General features: G+C 39.9%; 1 protein-coding gene across 3 annotated transcripts in view; it reads right to left on the bottom strand.

Annotated features, from left to right (window-relative positions):
• Positions 1-18,947, bottom strand: part of COMMD1 (copper metabolism domain containing 1) — a 171,474-nt gene extending 152,527 nt beyond the window's left edge. The window contains exons 1-2 of one of the 3 annotated variants that reach the window (XM_024998851.2): positions 18,727-18,810; positions 7,790-7,866 (exon numbers count right to left, since the gene is read on the bottom strand). Coding sequence is in view for 2 of the 3 variants with exons in the window: in XM_015473486.2 (XP_015328972.1) it covers positions 18,727-18,903 (177 nt within the window). In the remaining variant the exon portion in view is untranslated. 3 annotated transcript variants of the gene reach the window in all.
• Between the last annotated feature and the right edge of the window lie 207 nt (positions 18,948-19,154).

Genomic DNA, 19,154 nt, shown 5'->3' with positions numbered 1-19,154 from the left:
CTGTCATTGACTTTCAAGGATCAAAAAACATTATTAGAGGCAAAAGGGAGGCAGTACATAAAAAATGAATACATTTTCTGCCATCATCCTTTTATGCACATATTCTTGCTTACTGTATCCAGGATATCCCAGCCTCACCAAATGTGAGGTTTGGGAGGCAGGACAATTGACAGTTTGGTTCATTCATTTTTCCAGTGCCAAGCACAGGACCTGGAACATAGCTGCTATTGTTGCTGTTCAGTCACTCAAAGTGTCTGACTCTTTGCAACCCCATGGACTGCAGCACGCCAGGCTTCTGAGTCCTTCACCAACTCCTGGAGCTTGCTCAATCTCATTTCCATTGAATCAATGATGCCATCCAACCATCTAATACTCTGTTGTCCCCTTTTCTTTCTGCCGTCAATCTTTCCCAGCATCAGGGTCTTTTCTAAAGAGTCAGTTGTTGGCATCAGGTGGCCAAAGTACTGGAGTTTCAGCTTCAGCATCAGTCCTTCCAATGGATATTCAGGACTGATTCCCTTTAGGATAGACTGGTTGGATCTCCTTGCAGTCCAAGGGACTCTCAAGAGTCTTCTCCAACAGCATAGTTTAAAAGCATCAGTTCTTCAGCGCTCAGCCTTCTTTACGGTCCAACTCTCACATTTACACATGACTACTGGAGAAACCACAGCTTTGACTAGACGGACCTTTGTTGGCAAAGTAATGTCTCTGCTTTTTAATACACTGTCTAGGTTTGTCATAGCTTTCCTTCCAAAGACCAAGTGTCTTTTAATTTCATGGCTGCAGTCATGATCTGCAGTGATTTTGGAGCCCAAGAAAACAAAGTCTCTCACTATTTCCATTGTTTCCCCATCCATTTGCCATGAAGTGATGGGACCAGAGGCCATAATCTTAGTTTTCTGAATGTTGAGTTTTAAGTCAACTTTTTCTCTCTTGTTTTTCAACCTCATCAAGAGGCTCTTTAATTCCCCTTCACTTCCTGCCATAAGGGTGGTGTCATCTGCATATCTGAGGTTATTGATATTTCTCCTGGCAATCTTGATTCCAAATTATGCTGCATCCAGCCCAGCATTTCACATGATGTACTCTGCATATAAGTTAAATACAGTCTTGACGTAGTCCTTCCCAATTTGGGATCAGTCTGTTGTTCCATGTCCAGTTCTAACTGTTGCTTCTTGAACTGCAAACAGATTTCTCAAGAGGCAGGTAAGGTGGTCTGGTATTCCCATCTCTTGAAGAATCTTCCACACTTTGTTGTGATCCACACAGTCAAAGGCTCTTGCGTAGTCAATGAAGCAGAAGTAGATGTTTTTCTGGAATTATCTTGCTTTTTCTACGATCCAACATATCTTGGCAATTTGATCTCTGGTTCCTCTGCTTTTTCTAAAACTGACTTGTACACCTGGAAGTTCTCAGTTCATGTACTGTTGAAGCCTAGTTTGGAGAATTTTGAGCATTACTTTGCTAACATGTGAAATGAGTGCAACTGTGTGGTAGTTTGAACATTTGTGGACATTGCCCTTCTTTGGGACTGGAATGAAAACTGATCTTTTCCAGTCCTGTGGCCATTGCTGAGTTTTCCAAATATGCTGGCCTATTGATTGCAGCACTCTCACAGCATCCTGTTTTAAGATTTGAAATAACTCAGAGGGAATTCCATCACCTCCACTAGCTTTGTCCCTAGTAATGCTTCCTAAGACCCACTTGACTTTGTATTCTAGGATGTCTGGCTCTAGGTAGGTAACCACACCATCTTCATTATCTGGGTCATTATGATCTCTTTTGTATAGTTCTTCTGTGTATTCTTGCCACCTCTTCTTAATATCTTCTGCTTCTGTTAGTTCCATACCATTTCTGTCTTTAACTGTGCCCATCTTTGTGTAAAATATTCCCCTGGTATCTCTAATTTTCTTGACGAGATCTCTAGTCTTTCCCATTCTATTGTTTTCTCTATTTCTTTGCGTTGGTCAATGAGGAAGGCTTTCTTGTATCTCCTTGCTATTCTTTGGAACTCTGCATCCAGATGGGTTTATCTTTCCTTTTCTCCTTTGCCTTTCACATCTTTTCTCAGCTATTTATAAGGCCTCCTCAGACAACCATTTTGCCTTTTTGCATTTCTTTTTCTTGGGGATGGTTTTGATCACTGCCTCCTGTACAACGTTATGAACCTCCATCCATAGTTCCTCAGGCACTCTATCAAATCTAATCCCTTGAATCTATTTGTCACTTCCACTGTATAATCATAAGGGATTTGATTTAGGTCATACCTGAATGGCCTAGTGTTTTCCCTACTTTCTTCAATTTAAGTCTGAATTTTGCAATAAGGATTTCATGATCTGAGCCACAATCAGCTCCTGGTCTTGTTTTTGCTGACTGTATAGAGCTTCTCCATCTTTGGCTGCAAAGAATATAATCTATCTGATGTCGGTATTGAGCATCTGGTGGTGTCCATGTGTAGAGCTGTCTCTTGTGTTGTTGGAAGAGAGAGTTTGCTATGACCAGTGTGTTCTCTTGGCAAAACTGTTAGCCTTTGCCCTGCTTCATTTTGTACTCCAAGGCCAAACTTTCCTGCTACTTCAGGTATCTCTTGACTTCCTACTTTTGCATTCCAATCCCCTATGATGAAAAGGACATCTTTTTTTGGTTTTAGAAGGTCATGTAGTCTTCATTGAACCATTCAACTTCAGCTTCTTTGGCATCAGTAGTTGGGGCATAGACTTGGATCACTGTGATACTGAATGGTTTGCCTTGGAAACGAACAGAGATCACTCTGTCATTTTTGAGACTGCATCCAAGTACTGCATTTCGGACTCTTTTGTTGACTATGAGGGCTACTCCATTTCTTCTAAGGGATTCTTGCCCACAGTAGTGGATATAATGGTCATTTGAATTAAGTTCACCCTTTCTAGTCCATTTTAGTTCAATGATTCCTAAAATGACGATGTTCACTCTTGCCATCTCCTGTTTGACCACTTCTAATGTACATTGATTCATGGACCTAACATTCCAGGTTCCTATGCAGTATTGTTCTTTACAACATTGGACTTTCACCACGAAACACATCCATACTTGGGCACTATTTCTTCTTTAGCTCGGCCTCTTCATTCCTTCTGGAGCTATGTCACTGCTCTTCTCAAGTAACATTTTGGGCACCTACCAACCTAGGGAGTTCATGTTTCAGTATCCTATCATTTTGCCTTTTCATACTGTTCATGGGGTTCTCAAGACAAGAATGTTGAAGTGGTTTGCCACGCCTTCCTCCAGGGGACCACGTTTTGCCAGAACTCCCCACCATGACCCTTGGGTGGCCCTACACCACATGGCTCATATTTCATTGAGTTAGACAAGGTTGTGATCCATGTGATAAGTTTGATAGTTTTCTGTGATTGTGGTTTTCATTCTGTCTGCCCTCTTGGATAAGAATAAGAGGCTTATAGAAGCTTCCTGATGGGAGGGACTGGCTGTGGGGTAAAACGGGTGTTGCTCTGATGGGTGGGACCATGCTAAGTAAATCTTTCAGATCAGATCAGATCAGATGAGTCGCTTGTGTCTGACTCTTTGCGACCCCATGAATCGCAGCATGCCAGGCCTCCCTGTCCATCACCAACTCCTGGAGTTCACTCAGACTCATGTCCATCGAGTCAGTGATGCCATCCAGCCATCTCATCCTCTGTCGTTGCCTTCTCCTCTTGCCCCCAATCCCTCCCAGCATCAGAGTCTTTTCCAGTGAGACAACTCTTCGCATGAGGTGGCCAAAGTACTGGAGTTTCAGCTTTAGCATCATTCCTTCCAAAGAAATCCCAGGGCTGATCTCCTTCAGAATGGACTGGATGGATTTCCTTGCAGTACAAGGGACTCTCAAGAGTCTTCTCCAACACCACAGTTCAAAGGCATCAATTCTTTGGCGCTCAGCCTTCTTCACAGTCCAACTCTCACATCCATACATGACCACAGGAAAAACCATAGCCTTGACTAGATGAACCTTTGTTGGCAAAGTAATGTCTCTGCTTTTGAATATGCTATCTAGATTGGTCATAACTTTCCTTCCAAGGAGTAAGCGTCTTTTAATTTCATGGCTGCAGTCACCATCTGCAGTGATTTTGGAGTCCCAAAAAATAAAGTCTGACACTGTTTCCACTGTTTCCCCATCTATTTCCTATGAAGTGATGGGACCGGATGCCCTGATCTTTGTTTTCTGAATGTTGAGCTTCAAGCCAACTTTTTCACTCTCCACTTTCACCTTCATCAAGAGGCTTTTGAGTTCCTCTTCACTTTGTGCCATAAGGGTGGTGTCATCTGCATATCTGAGGTTATTGATATTTCTCCCGGCAATCTTGATTCCAGCTTGTGTTTCTTCCAGTCCACCATTTCTCATGATGTACTCTGCATAGAAGTTAAATAAACAGGGTGACAATATACAGCCTTGACGAACTCCTTTTCCTATTTGGAACCAGTCTGTTGTTCCATGTCCAGCTCTAACTGTTGCTTCCTGACCTGCATACAAATTCCTCAAGAGGTAGATCAGGTGGTCTGGTATTCCCATCTCTTTCAGAATTTTCCACAGTTTATTGTGCTCCACACAGTCAAAGGCTTTGGCATAGTCAATAAAGCAGAAATAGATGCTTTTCTGGAACTCTCTTTTTTTTCCCATGATCCAGTGGATGTTGACAATTTGATCTCTGGTTCCTCTGCCTTTTCTAAAACCAGCTTGAACATCAGGAAGTTCACGGTTCACATATTGCTGAAGCCTGGCTTGGAGAATTTTGAGCATTACTTTACTAGCGTGTGAGATGAGTGCAATTGTGTGGTGGTTTGAGCATTCTTTGGCATTGCCTTTCTTAGGGATTGGAATGAAAACGGCCCTTTTCCAGTCCTGTGGCCACTGCTGAGTTTTCCAAATTTGCTGGCATATTAACTGCAGCACTTTCACAGCATCATCTTTCAAGATTTGGAATAGCTCAACTGGAATTCCATCACCTCCACTAGCTTTGTTCATAGTGATGCTTTCTAAGGCCCACCTGACTTCACATTCCAGGATGTCTGGCTCTAGGTCAGTGATCACACCATCGTGATTATCTGGGTCGTGAAGATCTTTTTTGTACAGTTCTTCTGTGTATTCTTGCCATCTCTTCTTAATATCTTCTGCTTCTGTTAGGTCCATACCATTTCTGTCCTTTATCGAGCCCATCTTTGCATGAAATAAATGTTCCTTTGGTATCTCTGATTTTCTTGAAGAGATCCCTAGTCTTTCCCATTCTGTTGTTTTCCTCTATTTCTTTGCATTGATCTTTAGATTAAATCTTTAATCTGGAACTCAGTAGGTGTGCAATAAATGTTCACTAGACACAAGGGGCTTCCCTGGTGGCTCAGAGGTTAAAGCGTCTGCCTCCAACGCAGGAGACCTGGGTTCAATCCCTGGGTCGGGAAGATGCCCTGGAGAAGGAAGTGGTAACCCACTCCAGTATTCTTGCCTAGAGAATCCCATGGACAGAGGAGCCCAGCAAGCTACAGTCCACAGGGTCACAAAGAGTCGGACACAACTGAGCGACTTCACTTCACTTCAGACACACAGAAGCAACCTGATGTCCACTGACAGATGAACAGATAAAGAAGTTGTGGTACATATACACAATGGAATACTACTCAGACATAAAAAGGAACACATTTGAGTCAGTTCTAATAAAGTGGATAAACCTAGAGCCTATTATACAGAGTTGAAGTAAGTCAGAAAGAGAACGGTAAATATCATACACTAACACATATATGTGAACACATATATATGGAATCTAGAAAGATGGTACCAAAGAATTTATTTGCAGGGCAGCAGTAGAGTAACAGACATAGAGAACAGACTTACAGACATGGGGAGAGGGGAGGAGAGAGTGTGGAGAGAGTAACATGGAAACTTACATTCAGTTCAGTTCAGTTCAGTTCAGTTGCTCAGTTGTGTCTGACTCTTTACAGCCCCATGAATCGCGGCATGCCAGGCCTCCCTGTCCATCACCAACTCCCGGAGTTCACTCAGACTCACTTCCATCGAGTCAGTGATGCCATCCAGCCATCTCATCCTCTGTCGTCCCCTTCTCCTCCTGCCCCCAATCCCTCCCAGCATCAGAGTCTTTTCCAGTGAGTCAACGCTTCGCATGAGGTGGCCAAAGTACTGGAGTTTCAGCTTTAGTATCATTCTTTCCAAAGAAATCCCCAGGCTGATCTCCTTCAGAATGCACTGGTTGGATCTCCTTGCAGTCTAAGGGACTCTCAAGAGTCTTCTCCAACACCACAGTTCAAGTAAAATCGATAGCTAACAGCAATTTGCTGTATGTTTCAGGAAATTAAATAGGGGCTCTGTATCAACGTAGAGGGGTGGGATGGGGAAGGAAATGGGAGGGAGTTCAAGGAGGGGATATATGTATACCTATGGCTGATTCATGCTGAGGTTTGACAGAAAACAAAGGTCTATAGAAAACTGAGGAAGAGATCAGATGTCATGACAGAGAATAGTATCTTTCAGAGATAATTTCACACTGGCATATAAAGATATTAATTTAATCATATATACAGCACACATAACACAACCCATACCAAAATTTTTATAATATGGCTTTTTAAAAAAACTGAATTAGTTGAAACAAATTTTTCATTAAAGATGAACCATAATGGAGGTTGAAATTTATGAAAACTACATTCTAAGTTAAAGCCAAAAAACATAGGTGCGTTATGACCAAAAAACCCGTGACTTATTGTATGTCTGTAGTTCTCATAGATCAGTTGGTAAAGAATCCACCTGCAATGCAGGAGACCCCAGTAAAAGATTATAAATAAGGATCCATTCTAGCAGAACATATCATTTATGCCTTTCTTATGACATTTACCATGTAATACAGGATTCTTCAAGGCATGGGCTGTGATAATCACTTCTATAAACAGAACAGGGTACACAGCATATTTTTAGTTTAGTTGCTAAGTGATGTCTGACTCTTTTTGTGACCTCATGGATGGTAGCCTCCTCTGTCCGTGGAATTTTCCAAGCAAGAATACTGGAGTGGTTGCCATTTCCTTGTCCAGGGGATCTTCCTGATCCAGGGACTGAAACCATGTCTCTTGCATTAACAGGTAGATTCTTTACCACTGAGCCACCAGGGAAGCCCATATAACATATTAGAGACTTGGTAAAAACAGCTATCCCTTGGTGCCCACAGGTCACCGATGCTCAAGTCTCTTAAATGAAATGGCACAGTATAGTTGTCCCTCTGTATCCTCTGATGCAGAAGCCATGAATAAACAAGACTGACTGCACTTGATAGGTAAATCAAAGATAGAAATTCTCTTTAAAAATATTCCTACTGGACTTCCCTGGTGGTAGAGTGGATAAGAATCTGCCTGACAATGCAGGGGACACAGGTTTTTGTTTGGGTTTTTTTTTTAATTAATTTATTTATTTTTTAATTGAAGGATAATTGCTTTACAGAATTTTGTTGTTTTCTGTCAACCCTCAACATGAATCAGCCACAGGGGGACACAGGTTTGATCCCTGGTTAGGGAAGATCCCACATGCCAAGGAGCAACTAAAGCCGACATACCGCAACGACTGAGCCCGCGTGCTGCAACCACTAAAACCTGCATGCCTAGAGCCTGTGCTCCAACAAGAGAAGCCATCACAGTGAAAACCTGCGCTCCCCAACGAGAGAGCAGCCTCCACTCACTCTAACTAGCAAAAGCCCGCATGCAGCAGTGAAGATCCAGCATAACCAAAATTAAAATTAAAAAATTAAAAAATACATATTCTTACCCAGGAACTCCTTCAATCCAAGTCAAGTTTTCAGACCTGGAAACTTGCTTTGAGAAAAGGAGACCTAGAAACTTGCTCTGAGAAAAGAACCAAAAATAGGTCTTCAATTAATATGGATTTTACTCTAAACTAAGAAAGAAAGAAAAAAGCTTACAGAACACCTCATTACAGGTCACTTGAGTCTACTCACATATTTTGCAAACTCTACTTGGCAATATGCAATTGCTGCTTTATCATATGATGTCCAGTGACATAAAAACCTAACATCAAACAGTTGTTTGCCAGTCCTTCAGAGAGGCAGGAGTACATCTCATGAGTTATCATCTGAATTTCCAAAGTCAGGAAAGGGCAAGATGGGGTAGGAGATTAAGAGGTACAAACCATTATGTATAAAAGAAACTAGCTACGAGGATATATTGTACAGCACAGGGAATATAGCCAATATTTTATAGTAACTATAGAAGGAGTATAACCTTTAAAAATTGTGAATTACTATCTTGTACACCTATAACTTATATAATATGGTACATCAACTATACCTCAATTAAAAACATAAAAATAAAATTAAATTTTAAAAAATTCTCAATGAAATTAGCAAAATTTATTTACACAAAACCTAGAGAACTGTAGCAAAAGGAATCTGTTTACAGAGCTTTACATTTTCCAGAAAATGATATTTCTAAATTCAAAATATCTAACCAAATATTTAGACCTCTTTTGGATAACAAATTCTTATTATTGAGTAGGCAACTTTGTTTTCTAAACTAAGAACAATTTAAGAAGAACATTTTAAATGTTATGTTGCTTCCAACCTATTTTATCAGTGTATTAGCAAGCCAATATTCTACCGCCACCTAAAGTAGAAAAAGAGAATCACTGCTTATAGTTAAGACAGAAGACAACTGAATCCTGAAAATATGACAGAATAAGTCAAATGCATTCAGTCTCTCCTACTCATGTCTCTTGATCTAAACATTTTAAGATCAGATATTTTGCATCCATTTTTTATACTTAATTTAACTTATTACCTATTATTTGTTGTTCAAAACATATATGGGTGAAGTTCATTCTTAAAGTGAGTTAAGTATCAAAAAGATACTGCTTTACGTACTTTTCTTTATTTGAAAAGAGAGGCCAGTAACAGATTTTAAAATATCTTACATAGTAAAATCTTTCTACATTATATAATAAATCCAAAAACTGTACTGCAGAGACAACAAAGCTCAACATTCAAAAGCATGATGGATTTTCACAATGGGCTTTTTCATAAGAATCCAGTACTGCATATACGCCACAAGATAAATTTCAAAAGTGAAGCTGGTAAAACCATTATTTGACAACAACAAAATCACTAATGAGCAGTAACTTGAGTTGTTTTATAAACTTGATATCAAATTCACTTTTAAGCCTCTGCTTTTACTATAAATACTTTCAACAAAACTAGAATCAAATTGTGCTTTTAAAATAATATATACCAAGGAATTCCCTGGCAGTCCAGTGGTTGGGACTCTGTGCTTTCACTGCTGAAAGGGTCCAGGTTCAATCCCTGGTGGGGAATTAGGATCCCATAAGTTGCATGGCATGGCCAAAAATAAAAAATAAATAAATAATATATACCAAGGAATTCCCTGGCAGTCCAGTGGTTGGGACTCTGTGCTTTCACTGCTGAAAGGGTCCAGGTTCAATCCCTGGTGAGGGAATTAGGATCCCATAAGTTGCATGGCATGGCCAAAAAAATAAAAAATAAATAAATAATATATACCAAGGAATTCCCTGGCAGTCCAGTGGTTGGGACTCTGTGCTTTCACTGCTGAAAGGGTCCAGGTTCAATCCCTGGTGAGGGAATTAGGATCCCATAAGTTGCATGGCATGGCCAAAAAAATAAAAAATAAATAAAGGAAGCTGCCATACAAACACAAGTTAGCTAAAATGACAGAGGACTAGGATTAAATTTTTTAAAATAAATAATAACAGCAACATATACCAATAATAAAAGTAAACACACACACCACAGTATGCAAAACATCAAACTACTGGAGTATTAAAAAGATTAAACAGGGTATCCCTTTATAGAAATTTAACCTCTTCAATTTACATCATACCCCAAAACAAGACAGCTATATAATGTTCTTCAAAAGCTTCTGCAAAAAAACTCTCTCCACTGCTGAGTACAAATGCACTAAATTCCTAATACTCGAGAAAAGTATTAAAAAAAAAAAGAAATTTTTTAAAAGTCAAATGCAGAAATTATGTACTGTATGCTCACCGCCTTGTATTTTAAAAAAAAAGAGAGAGAGAGGCTGGTGGTGATGGGGACATGCTACCCCAAATTATGGCACCCTGGCATATTAACTATCATAAAGTTAAGGAACCTAAGAAATAAAGAGCAGGAAGGTCGCCCTGCCCTCCCCACCAATCCTTCTCCTCTAAAACAGGTCATAAAATCCTCATGTGAGAGGTGCCCTCACTATACCTAGAGGAATGAAACATCCATTCTTTGTCTCCAAAAACAAAGGAATGCTAAAAAAAGAGCTTACAAACAAGCATTGCTAAATTTCCCTTGGTTTACTATAATTATTTCATAATCCTACGAACAAAGCTAGTGGAGGTGATGGAATTCCAGTTGAGCTATTTCAAATCCTAAGAGATGATGCTGTGAAAGTGCTGCACTCAATATGCCAGCAAATTTGGAAAACTCAGCAGTGGCCACAGGACTGGAAAAGCCCAGTTTTCATTCCAATCCCTAAGGACAGCAATAAGAAAGAATGCTCAAACTACTGCACAATTGCACTCATCTCACACACTAGTAAAGTAATGCTCAAAATTCTTCAAGCCAGGCTTCAGCAATACATGAACCATGAACTTCCAGATGTTCAAGCTGGTTTTAGAAAAGGCAGAGGAACCAGAAATCAAATTGCCAACATCTGCTGGATTATCGAAAAAGCAAGAGAGTTCCAGAAAAATATCTGCCGCTGCTGCTGCTGTTGCTAAGTCACTTCAGTTCTGTTCGACTCTGTGCGACCCCATAGACAGCAGCCCACCAGGCTCCGCCGTCACTTCTGCTTTATTGACTATGCCAAAGCCTCTGACTGTGTGGACCACAACAAACTGGAAAATTCTGAAAGAGATGGGAATACCAGACCACCTGTCCTACCTCATGAGAAATCTGTATGCAGGTCAGGAAACAACAGTTAGAACTGGATGTGGAACAACAGACTGGTTCCAAATAGGAAACGGAGTACGTCAAGGCTGTATATTGTCACCCTGCTTATTTAACTTATATGCAGAGTACATTATGTGAAATGTTGAGCTGGATGAAGCACAAGCTGAAATCAAGACAGCCGGAAGAAAATATCAATCACCTCAGATATGCAGATGACACCACCCTTATGGCACAAAGTGAAGAAGAACTAAAAAGCCTCTTGATGAACATGAAAGAGGAGAGTGAAAAAGTTGGCTTAAAGCTTAACATTCAGAAAACTAAATTCATGGCATCCGGTCCTATCACTTTATGGGAAATAGATGGGGAAACAGTGGAAACAGTGTCAGACTTTATTTTTGGGGGCTCCAAAACCACTGCAGATGGTGACTGCAGCCATAAAATTAAAAGATGCTTACTCCTTGGAAGGAAAGTTATGACCAACCTAGACAGCATATTAAAAAGCAGAGACATTACTTTGCCAACAAAGGTCCGTCTAGTGAAGGCTTTGGTTTTTCCAGTAGTAATGTATGAATGTGAGAGCTGAACTATAAAGAAAGCTGAGCACAGATGCTTCTGAATTGTGGTATTGGAAAAGACTCTTGAGAGTCCCTTGGACTGCAAGGAGATCCAATCAGTCCATCCTAAAGGAGATCAGTTCTGAGTGTTCATTGGAAGGACTGATGCTGAAGCTGAAACTCCAATACTTTGGCCACCTGATGCAAAGAGGTGACTCATTTGAAAAGACTCTGACGCTGGGAAAGATTGAGGGCAGGAGAAGGGGACGACAGAGGATGAGATGGTCGATGGCATCACCGACCCAATGGACATGAGTTTGGGTAAACTCTGGGAGTTGGTGATGGACAGCGAGGCCTGGTGTGCTGCAGTCTATGGGGTCGCAAAGAGTCGGACACGACTCAGCAACTGAACTGAACTGATGTCAACAGATGATACTTGTGTGTTTTTACACATCTGATTTCTATATTTTCTGTAAAGTTAAATAATATTTACAATAAAAAGTATTAAGGGAAAGCATATAGGTAGCTAAATGTTTGCAAAACTGAAAATTAACTAAATGCAGCATCCTTCGGAAGACCTATCTCTGTTGTTATAAGACACACGAAAACTATATTACCACAGGTCTTCCTTTCCGGTCAATCTAGTTCTCAAAAAATTACAAATTTTCATAGCTTCAGGAGTGGAGACAAAAGCAGGTTTTTATAGATATAAATATTTCTTCATCTTTTACTACTTTAAATCTTAATACGTTACTGATGTTATTTTCTCATATAAATGTAAACCAGTTTTCATACATTGATGGTATAACTTGACTCTTAAGCTTACAACATTAATTTTATACATTTTATATTAATAAACATAAATTTTACATCCTCTTACTATGAAAAAAATCCAAATTCAAATTATGTCTTACCAAGAACACATGCAGTACTACAGAATTATTAAAGCTTATTTCTCATTTACCACAAGCTTCATGACCTAAAGAAAAGATTAGTGAAATTCCTCAAGAGTTCATAAGACCAAATGATAACTATTTCTTAAATATTTCTATTTTAGATTTCTATCAAGTAACCAATAAATAGGGCTTTCCTGGCAACTCAGTGGTATAAGAATCCACCTGCCAAGCAGGAGACAGAGGTTTGATCCCTGAGTCAGGAAGATCCTCTGGAGAAGGAAATGGTAACCCACTCCAGTATTCTTGCCTGGGAAATCCATGGACAGAGGAGCCCGGTAGGCTACAGTTCACAGGGTCGCAAAGAGTCGTACATGATTTAGCAACTAAATCAGCAGCAGCAACCAACGTATAATTTATACAAGATTGTTTCCAAGTATTACACATGAATTTAGGAACAAATTCTAAGAAAGGAATCACCAAACTTCTTCTGTAAAGATTCAGGTAGTATATATCTTAGGCTTTGAAGGCCACAAGATCTCTGTTACAACTACTCAACTCTATTATTACAGTGGTGAAAGCTGTTACAGACAAGATGTAAATGAATGAGTACATGGCCATGTTCCAGTAAAAATTTATTTATAAAAATGGGCTGCAGGCCAGATTTGTCCCAGGGGTCATAGTTTGCTGACCCCTGATTATAACCTTCCACAGTGTGATTCCTTCCAGCTCTTCCCATACAGAAATAATATAGGTTTTCTCTCTGTGATTACTTTTTTAATGGCAATCTCCACATTTAAGTAGTATCCATCCATTCACATATTCTACAGATTTTTATTATATGCATACCATGTGCCCAAAACAGTTTCAGGTGTTAGTGATTAAAAAAAAGGGAAAAAGTAATAATAAAGTGCTGCCCTCTTAATGTTTGCATTCCAATAGGGTATACATAATTTCAGTTAGTAACAGGTATGAAAATAAGTAAAGCAGGGCAAAAAGAGTCGGGGAGGGAGGGTGAGGCTGTTTGCATGGATCAGGGAAGACCTCCTAGGAAATCACTTTTAGCTAGAGAATGAATGAAGTAAATAAACGATCCAAATGAACATCTTGGGGGAAAGCACTGCAGGCATATGGACAACTACCTGCAAAGGTCCTGAACAGATTCAGAAAGCACCTAACAGGTTTAAAGACAAGGTTAGTGGGGCTGGAATAAGACAATGAGATCAGAGAAACTGGTAACGGTGAGATCACAGGAAACTATAGGCTATGGTAAAAAGGACGGGATCTTATTTTAAGCTCATGAATATGACAGGGTTGAAAGCAGGGCAGTTAGTAGGTATGATGTATGTTTTAAAAAGATCACTGGTTTATTTGACATATCTCAATAAAGTTGGGGAGAAAACGAGGTTCACTGGTAGCTGTGCTGTAGGAGGTAGGAGGCAGACTGTAGGAGAAAAAAGTGGAACAGGAAAGCCAGACCATAAACTGCTGCATGTATTTATAGATTTCTAAACAGAATTTAAACATATTTTTAATACAAATTATAGAGAAGATGAAAAGTGAAAGTGAAGTCACTCAGTCATGTCCTACTCTTGGCAAGCCCATGGACTGTAGCCCACCAGGCTCCTCCATCCATGGAGTTTTCCAGGCCAGAATACTGGAGTGGGGTGCCATTTCCTTCTCCAGGGGATCTTCCTGACCCAGGGATCAAACCCAGGTCTCCCACACTGCAGGCAGTTGCTTTTACCATCTGAGCCACCATAGAGACTGGATCTTATAAGCAATAAATAAAATAAGCAATAGGATAGATTGTACAGCCCAGGAAAATATAGCCATTATTTTCTAATAACTTTAAATGGAGTATAATCTATAAAAATATTCAACCACTATGCTATACACCTGAAACTAATAATTGTAAATCAACTATACTTCAATTAAAAAAAAATGATAGCAAAAAAGAGAAATGGCAAAATTAACTTTTGATTGACAATGTGAACAAAGAATTATATCAACAATGTGTGTGTGTGTGTGTGTGTGTGTGTGCATGCATGTGTGCACGCACGCTCAGCTGCATCCAACTCTTTGCAACCCCACAACTGTAGCCTGAGAAGCTCTTCTGACCATAGGATTTTCCTGGCAAGAATACTAGAATCGGCTGCCATGTCCTCCTCCAGGGGATCTTCCTGACCCAGAGACTGAACCTGTGTCAACTGCACCTCCTGCACCACAGGCAGATTCTTTACCGCTAAACCACTGGGGAAGCCCTATATCAACAACAGACGAAACAAAACTCAATAGAATTTTCATTAAAAATTTTTGTTTAATATGAAGTTTCGGTGAGGAAATATAATATCATCACCAACAGAGGGCAGTAGTGAATACAGAACATAAGCGTACAAACTGTGATCCAGCTTCGTAGTTAAGATCTTTCTTCAGAATTCTAGTAAACTAGAATTGAGGAGCATCCCTGCGAGGTTAACAGCAGAAGCAAGAAACCGAGATTAAGCAAACACATATCTATGAGAAGTTGAAATTATAAATATGAGCAAAAAAAATTAGATAAAAATGGCATCCTATTTATATAGGATGTCATTTCCCTAACTAAATACACCAAACTCAAATCACTGATTTCACTGCTTCTCAGGAGATACCAAAAAATAAAACTAAAGCAACTGGATAGTCAGCTTCATGTATCCACACACTGATGAAGGGTTTGCCCTTCTGTTATCAACAAACAAAGCTACAGAGGGTTCATGTCCCAGCCAAGTAGGGTAGAAAAGCTCCAGTTCAAGTGGAAAACAGGGACCAGTACAAATGTGAGCAATCAGTACACTACACCTGGGCACAGAATGTGAAGGTTAGAGGGAAAGGCTACAGCTCAGGAAGCAGCTGAACTTGAAACACAGCCTATGAATAAATGAAGGCAGGCAGCTGGCAACAAGGAGACTATTAACATATACCCACTGCCTATTCCCTGCTGGGAGTTACACATCCCTTCCTTCCTTTCCTCCTACCTCTGTTGTCCCTCTTCATTTTCACTCTCTTTATAGAACTTGATGCTCTATAGATCACTGAAAGGTATGACACTACTTCATTTTTATCCTTAGTTTTTTTCCCCTCTGTTTAGATTCCTACATTTTTTTTCTTTAGTATTTTTCCTCACTGCTTTTCTTCTAGCCTGCATGTTTCATTCTAGCCTTGAATGTTGAATTCAAGATTGTTGAGACTCCATAGACAGAAGAAAAAACTGTTCTGACTTCTGCAGTCATCATTATGTAAAAACGTATACCCTGCCCACTTCATAGTCATTAGTATGGCTACCGTCAAAATATACATACAGACACACACAGAAAATAACAAGTGCTGATAAGGATGTGAAGAAATTGGAATTCTTGTACACTGTTGGTAGGAATGTAAAATGACACAGCTGCTGTTGAAAACAGGATGGCAGTTTCTCAAAAATTAAAAATAGAATTACCATATGATCCAGCAATTCCACTTCTGGGTATATACCCAGAAGAAATGAAAGCAGGGTCTCAAAGAGGTATTAGCACACCCATATTCATAGCATCACTATTAACAACAGCTAAAGCAAGGAAGCAACCTAAGTGTTCACTGACAGATGAATGGATAAGCAAAATGTGGTGCATCCTGATACATACAATGGACTATTATTTAGTCTTTGAAAGGAAGGAATTTCTGACACACACCATAAAATGGATGAACTTGAAAGAGAGCATGCTGGAATGAAATAATCCAGTCACAAAAAAAGTCAAATACTGTATGACTCCACTTATATGTGACACTTAGAGTAATCAAAATCACAAAGACACAAAGTAAAATGGAGGGCGCTGGTCAGGGAGTGAGATGTGATTTATATGGAGTTACTGTTTAATGGGTAAGGGTTTCAGTTCTACAAGGTGAAGAGTTATAGATACAGATGGTTGTGATGGATGTACAAATTATCAATGTATTTAATACCAATGAACTGTATACTTTGAAATGGTTAAGATGATAAATTTTATGTTTTGTGTATTTTACCAAAATTTTTTTAATTGAAGGGGAAAAAAGTATAAGCTGCTAAAAAGCAGGAAAAAGTTAGTAGGAATAAAGGAATAAAAAGTAGTTTCACTTTTTTCTTGCCTCCTCAACCAGTACTCCAAACTGGGTATGGCCATGCATTGGTCAAATCAGACTGTTCACCATTTCTTGAATCTGCTCTACATTTTCCTGCTCCACCTCTGCTATTTTCTCAGCCTACATGCCCTATATGGCTGCCCTTCATTTTAATCTAAAATACTCTATACTTTCTTCAAGAGCAACAAAAATGGCATCTCCAAGAAATTTGCCAGAAACAGCTAATATCTCTTTTCTGTCCATAGTAGACCACTCAGACCTCTATTTCCAAATACTATGTATCCTTGTATAATGTTTATTTGTGTATGTTCTCTTCTATTGCAGATAGACATTCTATCTCTGCTCGAAACCTTTTTGTTTAAATTCATATTTACTTTTTACATTTTCATAAGAATTAGAGATGTTTATCCCTCAGTGGTGCTTACAAGGTAAATGAAGACTGGAACTTGATGTTACCCTGAGCCCATAGTTTCAGCCCTAAGTCAACCAATCAAAGGCTTTTTCCCTTCCTACCTCAAACCAATTATCTGTGCAGAGCTGTGAAGCACAGGCAAATCTTCAGTTCTACTCCCAATACCAAGAGTCCTGCTACTCAATCCAGCCTCAGGCAGCGGACTGAGAACAGTGAGAGCAAGATCTAGATATTACACGGCAATGTATTTTAAAGAAAATAAAGGACAGTTTCCATAATATTCTTTCTCAGTATACTTCAATTTTTGTCATAACAAAAGATTCAAAATATCCCCCAATATTTAGAGATTCTAAAACATTGTGCTGTTCTTACTTTTCGGCCTTCAGTCCCTTATCCTCATTCCCTTATGGGCCTAGCAAAACACCAGAAATTCAGGTAAGATGTCAAATTCTCTAAGAAATCTTTTCTTATCACTTTAAGAGTAACATTTGATAGAAACAGAAGACTTTCACTAGTGACTCATCATAACTAAAATTACTTAAAATGTCCAGAATCACATATATTACTCCTTACATTTCAATAAGACAATCCATTTACTTTCTTTTCAATAATTGCTTTGGTTTTCTTTTTCCAGATTCAAATCCTATAAGCAAAAGCAGTTTTTAAAAAAAGAAACACAACTGCCCTTTAAGGTATCATAAGCAGTTCTGAAACACAGCAAGTGCAAAAGGATAACAGATAAAATTTCAACACTGATTTTAATCAGTGTAACCATGAGGCTAAATGCTTAGACTCCCAGAGCCTGTTTCCCAATCTTTAAAATGGGGGTGTACCTACCACATAAGGTTTTTGCAAGAAACAAATTAAACAAAACAGAAAATGTCTAAAAGAACTCCTAACACATAGAAAGCCCCCCAAAAAATATATTTCTACACATTATCTCTTGAGTATACTTCATTACTAGATTCCGTCCTATTGCTAGTTCCTAGTCGAATCCAGTATGGTCCAATAAGGTAGCCATTAGCCACGTAGGACTGTTGAGCACTTGCAGTAGTGACTAGTCCAATTTGACATGTGCTTTAAATGCAAAATATAGACCAGATTTCAAAGACTTAATGAAAAAACTAATATAAAACATTTCATTAATATTTTGTATATTGATTACATGGGAAAAAATACTTTGGATATATTGGGTTAAATATTAAAATAAGTTTCACGTTTTTCTTTTTACTTTTTTTTAGTGCGTCTACTAGAAATTTTAAAGTTGTTACGTTTGGCTCGCATTGCATTTCTACTGGGAAAGGCTGAGCTACGCTTTGACTTCAAGCTGATGAACGTGCTTTCTTAACCGTACAGTATACTGCTTGACAGGGGTTCCCTCGGGCTAATCCACCCCTTATCCCGGCAAACACCTGACCACTAACACTCTTGAACACTTCAACGGCCCAGGAAAACTGCTGGCTTGATCGCTCTTAATATTAAAAAGTATGGAGCGCAGAGATCTGCAGAGGCAACTCGAAATCGTGACCTACACAACAGAGAAGTGCCTGGAGACAAAACCCGAGTCTTCGGTGGGTATCCGTCAGCACTGCTGCCGGGAGCCCTCAGAAAGTGAGAAGAGGCGACAGAGCGAGCGCCGGGGACCTGATGAAGCATAACATGGAGCCCCTGGAGTGGAGGTCTGAGGAGGGAAGCCTTTCGGCTTCGGAGGGGACCAGTCGGAGGACGGCGGGGAAGAGACTCGGCTCCGCACCGAAGGCTGCGGAGAGAAGCGGTACCTTAAGAATCCCCTTCATCTTCGCCAGAAAGGGGCGGAACTCCTCAAGTGACACCTCCGGATACAGCTGGCTTCGCAGCAGCTCCTCGGTGATGCCCGGGTGCCCGTAGAAAGTATCCTGAGCCAGGCCGCTCAACAGCCCACTCAGGCACTTGGAACCCTCAAGTTCGGCCGCCATGGTTAGCAGAGACCACCGACAGCTGAGCGCGACCGCGCTACGGCAGCCGAGACGGGCCTAAACTGCTGGACGAACGCGCGAGAGGAAAGTGGCGGCGCAGTGCCAGCAGAGGTCGCTGTTGGCAGCTCCCCGCTCTGCACCTGATGCGAAGAGCTGACTCATTGTAAAAGACCCTTTTTACTTAACAAAATATACCCAAGGTATTACCATTTCAAAATGTAATCAATATAAAAATTGTTAATAAAATATTC

The sequence above is a fragment of the Bos taurus genome, chromosome 11, assembly GCF_002263795.3.
Source record: "Bos taurus isolate L1 Dominette 01449 registration number 42190680 breed Hereford chromosome 11, ARS-UCD2.0, whole genome shotgun sequence".
In the NCBI taxonomy this organism is placed as follows: domain Eukaryota; kingdom Metazoa; phylum Chordata; class Mammalia; order Artiodactyla; family Bovidae; genus Bos; species Bos taurus.
This window is presented reverse-complemented; position numbering and strand designations above follow the sequence as displayed.